The following is a 7,736-nucleotide window of genomic DNA, read 5'->3' as shown; positions in this document are numbered from 1 at the left end:
TCCTCATTATCTCACCTGTGCTGCTTGAACTCTGCTCTCTGTTGTAGCCTCCAGACTCCACTGAGGAGCTGAGAACCAACGAAGAAGAACGAGGTCAGGATGTCTGACAGCAGCGCCGCCTGTAACAAATCTGCTTTGAAAAATGAACCATTTAACAGGTTTTTTTTTTTTTTTTTTTTTAAAAGCCTGTCATGTCTGGTAGATCTTGCAAGCAGAACTGTGATCTGAATGCGTTGTTGTGCCAAACATATTTGCTATTTCAAGATGAGCTCTATAGGTTCTCAATAGGCTCTTCTTGTTGATGTTTTAACCCTTTATTTTATTTATCTGAGTTATTTTTCCACATACTATGTAACAGCTAGAGCTGACAGGCTGAAGAAGAGGAAAATAAAGAGAAGAAAAAGGGAGAGAGAAAGGGAGCAAAAAAAAAAAGGGGAAAGAGCACAAGTCTATTAATCAGATACTTCATCACTTTAACATATAAAAAAATACTATCAATACTTGCAAAAATAAATTTGTGTGTGAAAAACAAAACTAACAAAGCATGTTACGCACACCAACAATTTTGTTGAGTTGTGATTGAGTGGGCGTTTGTGTCTGTGTCATGTTTGTGTCTGTGTCATGTTTGTGTCTGTGTCATGGAACGTACTTACCAATGAGGGCAAAACGCTGCAGCTCCACCCATCAGAAGCCAGAGGCAGGTACGGAAAGCCCCCGGAACCCCAGGCCACCAGCAGCCCCCCAAGAGCCAGGAAGACCCCCGGCCACTCAGTCCAAAGACAACCGCACACCTACCCCAGCAGACGGGAGAGGGTGGTCTCAGACGGAGCCCCCCCAGTCGAGGAGCGAGGGCTCCAGGGAACCCAAGGCGATGCGAAGCCAGCCCCCCCCCCAGCGGCCAGCCCCCTGCACTGGCCGGCGGCAGGGCTCCCGGGCCCACGGCACCCAAGGACCGCCCGACCCTCCACAGAGCCCCCCCCCACGCCGAAGAAGCCAACGCAGTGACTGATTAGAGCTAAAGAGCCAAAGAGGGAGGGACTCAGACCAGCATATATATCAGAAGCATGAGGACCGAAAGGCAGCACACAAGAGACCAGGAAAAAGTCTGGACCCCAAATCTTTAAACTAAAATTGGCAGTGGACATCCATGGAGATGGTGTCAACAAAATCATTCAGCTCTTGTACGATGCAGGCGAAAGGTAAAATCTGACAACCCTCCAAAAGGTCATGCATGAGCAAAGGCTGCACACGAGGGACAAAACAAATAAGAAAAATAGGAAATGTCAGCAAAGAGTGAGTGCAAGAAGACAAGAGGATCTAACAGCTGGGAGGTGAGGAGACAGGAGAAAGCTGTGGCACAACAAGGGAAACAAAGGGGGGGGGGGGGTCAATCCATATATCAGTGGAATCTATACCAACGCTGGTATTGTATCGATGATCCTGTGGTGACAACGTTTTGTTGTTTTCACACTGTGGTCAGGTCGCATGGCTGGACTAGCAGACCTTGCTTCTTTGGTTCATTTGTGGCTTTGGGATGGCATCGTGGCATTTTGTGGTAAAACAGCGTAATAACATATTTCCGGCAGTTCTTTTAGCACTGATCCCAATTGCTGACCACTTGTATTTGATATTATTCCATTCCATTGCATATTTATGTAAAAATATCCGTCTTTTGGATGAAAACAGGATGTCCAACATGTCCAAAAGCAGGTCCAACATCTTAAATCACACTTGGATGTGATGTGCACTGATACTTGTCCCACCTCCTCAAAGTCATGGACTTGACATAGTTTCACAGTGTGAATCAAATCAAAATTTCTTAGGGCCCCTTCAAGGTTTGGGCCGCCCCTGCCAATGGAACAAATAGGCAAATATTTGACACAACCTCTGACTCTATGAATCTGATCGCTCAGTTCCCCTATTATTGCCTGTCCCTTATTATCCATTATTAACATGGAGTCACATGTGAGGCCGTCTGTCCCACAGCTAAAGCTTAGACCAAACTGGGTCATCAGCAGGACGATGATCCCAAGCACAGCAGCAGATCTCCAGCAGCAGAGCGTCAGAAGAATAAAATAATGGAGCTGCAGCGGTCCAGTCAGAGTCCAGTCTCCTCTGGTAGGACCTTCAGAGAGCTGAGCATTAATGAATGCTGCAAGCCTCAATGAGCTGAAGCAGCGCTGTGAAGACGAGCTGGCCAAGACTCCTCCACAGTCATCTGACAGACTGACCAAGTCACACAGGAAACCGTCACTGCAGCTTACTGTTGTGATAGGTGGTTCTGCTGAATCATGTGGGTTTAGTTTGTGCTTTAGCATTTTGTTTTAGTTTTTCTTCAGTAAATAATGGCGTGAGACAATATTACTTTTCATGAAGCTGGAAATGAGTGAACCTGATGCCAAACTTTGGCAGATGACCTGCTGAACTGAAGCACTGTCTCACATTCAGTTATTCACTCTGGTGAAAGTTCATGACTGCGTATGTTTGTATGTATGTTTTAATCTTTAATTTTTCTCATACTGAATACTTCAAAGCCAACAATCCATGTTTTTATGCTGGTTCATCAAATAGAAATAGAAATCTCTCGGAGCTGAAACTACTTCCTGTGACTTTAACAGCAGAAGTTTCACCTCGAACCCTTCACCTCAGAACTTCCTGGTTACAGAGCGATTATGAACTGGCTGCTCTGATGCTGGATTTTAAGCCAGTATTTTAAAACAGTGAAAGGCTCGTTCTTCTTCTGGACAGTTTGCAGCATTTGAGTTTTTAATGGTTACAGCAAGAATTGAGAGCATTAAGCCTGTAAAATGTAATGTAATCATTTTTCAAAGCAGATCTGTTACAGTTGTTGGTGGATATGTTAGACAGCCTGGTCTCTTCTTCTTCACTGGTGTGGAGTCTGGAGGCTACAACATAAAGAAGAGTTCAAGCAGCACAGAGCGAGTCCCACCAGGTGGTGAAGCAGAGCTGCGGCTGGTGCAGCAGCCCCCCCGAAGAAACCTGCTACCAGCTTATTCCTTCCAGGTTTCTTCGTGTTTGTTTATCGGACAGGAATTACACAACACAATGGAATAAGGAGTCAATTATTAAATTTAATTAGCCAATCACACGCACGTTACAGATCGATCTGGACCAGACTGTGAACTATGACTGAGCTAATACAGAAGCAGACAGGGCACACAGTCTATATCTAAGCCAGTCCAGATCTCATATACTCAGAGCTTATCAGCTTCTGATACATCATATGCAAAGCAAGAAATGTGCAAGAAGACGGATCTCAGCAGCTGCTCCCTCGTATGGCCTCGGAGTCCCTTCTTATCTTCCTGTTTAGTCTCCTACTTGTCTGCTCAGGGCCCCATGTTGACTGACCATTGTCAGAACCTCAGACATCTGTGACTGATAAACACATACCCACCAATAACAGTGCGTCTGTCCCACCAATCATGTACTGCTGTTAAGCCACTATTTTGTTTATGTTATACTCTAAGGCAAAGTTTCTCAAGCAAATAAATGTGAGAATGATAAAAGCAAATGCATATCATGAGTATATTTAAAGCTTCGTAAAACTCACTCCTCTACACCCCCCCCCAGCACCCAAACTACAAAAGCTGGACTTCAGTACAAACCAGTAAGTGTGTGTGTGTGTGTGTGTGAGTGAGAAACAGCATTTCTATCACAAGGTAGAAGCTGCAATCAGTTTTTGGCAAAGTGATTCATTTTTTTATCAAGGTAAAAACTGTCTGACATTAAAAATGTCTTTTTAAACAGAAATCTGGCTCAGAAGGCTGCAGAAATCACAACTAATATAACATCACAGATCTATAAAGATATTTGAAGTGGCCAAAAAGCTCTGGATTGATTATAATGTAGGTATAATAACACAGACTCCTGATTGTCAAAAAACAGGTTATTTCTTCATTTTATATATAAGCCCTTCATAAATCATGCTGACTGCACTCTATTTACCAATATAAGCAAAGACATTATATATAAAACACACAGAAACATCAGGATCACTTTATGGCAGATGATCACGTTTTGGCACAAGACCGGCAGCTGTTGAAAGTAACTAATAAAGTAACTTGTAATCTAACTTAGTTACTTCTAAAATTAAGTAATCAGTAAAGTATCTAAGTTACTTTTTAAAAGAGTAATCAGTAATCGGATTACTTTTTCAAGGTAACTATACCATCACTGCCTGCAGGTGAACTCACCTTGTTGTTGTTTTGCTTTCTAACTCAAAGGGTCAGAGTTGAACTCCACCTCAGCGTGACTGTTCCATCTTTAAATCTCACTGCAGTGATGTAACAGCTGAACATGCAGCTCAGGTGATAAAGCAGCTGAAGATTTCTGGCAGGGTTGATGGTTCAATTCCTGCTTACACTGCGGTGATGTGTGTATGCTGCTGCGGTGCTTTACTTTCACTCATCGATGTGAAACAATCAGGCTCTTATTGTTTTATTCTGTTACAGCAATGCAAAGAAGCATTTCAGCATTTCAGTGAACACACAAACCTGTCACATAAACATGATGCACAAACGCAACAATGTATCTACATGTTTCACTGTTTAACTCTGCTCACACACACACACACACACACACACACACACACACACACACACACACACACACACACACACACACACACACATTGATCCTAAGCAGGCTGCACTCGTGGTATTTTAAATCTGACATTAAACAGCTCAGAGTCTGACTGTGGAGTCTGAACAGCCACAGGAAGCATTATGGGTAATAAACCTGTTAAATGGTTCATTTTTCAAAGCAGATTTGTTACAGGCGGCGCTGCTGTCAGACATCCTGACCTCGTTCTTCTTCGTTGGTTCTCAGCTCCTCAGTGGAGTCTGGAGGCTACAACAGAGAGCAGAGTTCAAGCAGCACAGGTGAGATAATGAGGAAGAGAAGAAGACAGCAGCAGACAGGTCAGTGCTGGGAAACAGGCCTGGATGACATCACTAAGACTCAGTATCATGACCAGAGATGCAAAAAGAGAAAAGTTTGTGATGATTCAGATATAAAGTCTCAGTGCTCAGAGGAAGGATCGAGCGCCGTCAGTGTGGCTTCTTTCATGTCATCAGCACTGACGCTGTTTGTGTAATTACTCTCACTGCCAGAAGGGGGAGACAAAGCTCCACCCTGCAGGTTGTAATCTCTTTCAGTGTTACAGGAGTACCTGAGTCAGAGTTTCATAACATATGAAAACACTTTCTGCAGTCAAATACATATTTGTAATAGATCATTGATGTAACAACGTGACTCACCTGAACCTCCAAATGTCTCTCAGCTCTCTGCTGCTGACCTGCTGCTGACCTGCAAACACATCCTGTGCAGACATCAAGAAGAACAGTTAGAGCTTCTTATCCAAGTCCAAGCAACAAATTCATTTTCCACTTTCAATACAGAGAAAACCCCCAACAGTCACATGACCGCTTATGAGCAAACACTTGGAGACAGTGGGAAGGAAAAACTCCCTTTAACAGGAAGAAACATCCGGCAGAACCCGGCTCAGGGAGGGGCAGCCATCTGCTAGTTGGGAATGAGACGGAAATAAGAGTGCAGGGAGAAACAGGACAAAAGACACACTGTGGGAGAGAGCTTCTCCTGAAACTCTCCAAAGTTCATGTGTGAGAAACAGCTCTGCAGAGACAGACTGAGAGAGGAGAGGAAAACAGAACGATGACTGGGAGGAAATTACCTCTGATTATTATGGATGCCACAGTGATGAAGAGCAGCGTGAGAGCAGTGAACAGAGCCAGACGGACAGCTGTCAGTTTGTCCAGTTTTCCTGGAAAGAAGATCAGACGTTTCTGAGACTGGATACAGACAATAAGCTGCAGCTCTGCAGACATCAGTGATGTAACATGTTTAGCTCCTGGATGCTGGAGCTGCAGGTTGACTGTCCTGCACTCTTCCCCACAGTATCTGTTAAAGTTTAACATCATGCTGCTGTTTGACAGAGAGGGAAATCTGAGAGAGGAAACTGATCAAACCAACCTTCCTCTGCCTCCACCTGCAGGCTGTACGGCTCAGAGACAGTCCTCTGGTTGGTCCTCAGAGCACAGGTGTAGTTCCCAGAATCCTCTGCAGTCAGAGGGATGAGGTGGAGGGAGGGGTCAGTCTCTGAGAGGGCGTGGCCATCTCTGAACCAGGTGACCTCCAGTTGGTGGAAAGTGCAGAATGAAGTGCAGAGCAGTGTGATGGTCTCACCTCTGCTGAACTTTTTATCCTCACTGGAGCTGATAATTCTCATTTTAGACCCACCTAAAATCAAAGTGTTCATTATCTTTACTGAACACTTGTTAATATTAATGATTAATATTTGTGTCAGAATCAGGATATTTTGTTCTCACCAACAACTCTGACATTCACTCCTGTCCTGTTAACAAAATGTCCTGCAGCATTATCAGCCACCATCCTGAAGCGAAAGGTTCTGTTGTTTCTCTGCTGAACATCTCTGATCTGTAAAGTACAGTTTGTCTTCATGTCTCCCAGGTATTGATAACGAGGGTCGTTGTTTGTTGATTTACTGTCATACACAGACGGGGTGTCGCCCTGACAGAGTTCATGTTTCTGACACCAGCGGACTCTGACGATCTTTAGTGGAACTTCTCTTCCACCTTCATTGAAGGACTTCCGTGGTGTGAAGCTGCAGGGGAGGGTGAGAGTCGATCCTCTGACAGCACAGGTAGACGTGAAAGGATAGATCACAGTTTGACCCACAGCACCTAAAAAAGACCAAACACAGAAGCTGTGACAGCAGATCAGTGAGAGGCATAAAGACTCAAACTGCTTCATTGGTCACATGATTATTTAAGAAAGAGGAATCTTTGAGCAGACGAAACATTGAAGATATGAAGAAAAAGAAAAAGTAGAGCCACTTATAATTTGTTCTAGAAGAAAAGTTTGACATGGAAAACAAACAGTAAAACAAAGACGTCAAAAAAATACATTTAAAAATCCGTCATCAGGCAGAGATCATGTCTTACCTGCCAGCAGAAACAGGAAAGCCCAGAGAGTCTTTTTGTCCCAAACTGCCATCCTTATGTTTTACTGAGCTGATTGAAGGATCCATCCATCCATCCATCCATTCGCTTCCGCACATCCTGTTAAGGGTCGCGGGGGGGCTGGAGCCTATCCCAGCTGTCATAGGGCGAGAGGCAGGGTACGCCCTGTACAGGTCGCCAGCCTGTTCATGTAAATGGGAGTCTTCTTCATGCACTAAGGGTATTTGCGGTGTTCCACAGGGTTCTGTGCTAGGACTAATTCTATTTACACTATACATGCTTAGGCAGTATTATTAGAAAGCATTGCATACATTCTCATTGTTATGCAGATGATACTCAGCTTTAGCTATCCATGAAGCCAGATGACACACATCAATTAACTAAGCTGCAGGAATGTCTTAAAGTCATAAAGGCCTGGATGACCTCTAATTTCCTGCTTCTAAAATCAGATCAAACTGAAGTTCTTGTTCTCGGCCCCACAAATCTTAGAAACATGGTGTCAAACCAGATACTTACTCTGGATGGCATTACTTTGGCCTCCAGTAACACTGTGAGAAATCTTGGAGTCATTTTTGACCAGGATATGTCCTTCAATGCACATATTAAACAAATATGTAGGACCGCTTTTTTGCATTTGTGCAATATTTCTAAAATTAGAAACATCCTTTCTCAGAGTGATGCTGAAAAGCTAATTCATGCATTTATTACTTCTAG

At 43.8% G+C, this 7,736-nt stretch overlaps 1 protein-coding gene across 1 annotated transcript; it reads right to left on the bottom strand.

The window, feature by feature from the left end:
• Positions 1–4,685: 4,685 nt before the first annotated feature.
• LOC115794155 (uncharacterized) lies at positions 4,686–7,056 on the bottom strand. The gene is made up of 6 exons (XM_030749480.1): positions 7,005–7,056; positions 6,369–6,743; positions 6,013–6,279; positions 5,714–5,803; positions 5,280–5,341; positions 4,686–4,869 (listed from the first exon to the last, which is right to left on the bottom strand). Exons 1-6 carry the CDS (start codon positions 7,054–7,056, stop codon positions 4,810–4,812), a joined length of 906 nt encoding a protein of 301 aa, XP_030605340.1. The 3' UTR covers positions 4,686–4,809.
• Positions 7,057–7,736: the final 680 nt, after the last annotated feature.

Source organism: Archocentrus centrarchus, chromosome 16 (assembly GCF_007364275.1).
Source record: "Archocentrus centrarchus isolate MPI-CPG fArcCen1 chromosome 16, fArcCen1, whole genome shotgun sequence".
Classification (NCBI taxonomy): domain Eukaryota; kingdom Metazoa; phylum Chordata; class Actinopteri; order Cichliformes; family Cichlidae; genus Archocentrus; species Archocentrus centrarchus.
The sequence above is the reverse complement of the archived record's forward strand: the minus strand, read 5'-3'. Positions and strand labels throughout refer to the sequence as shown.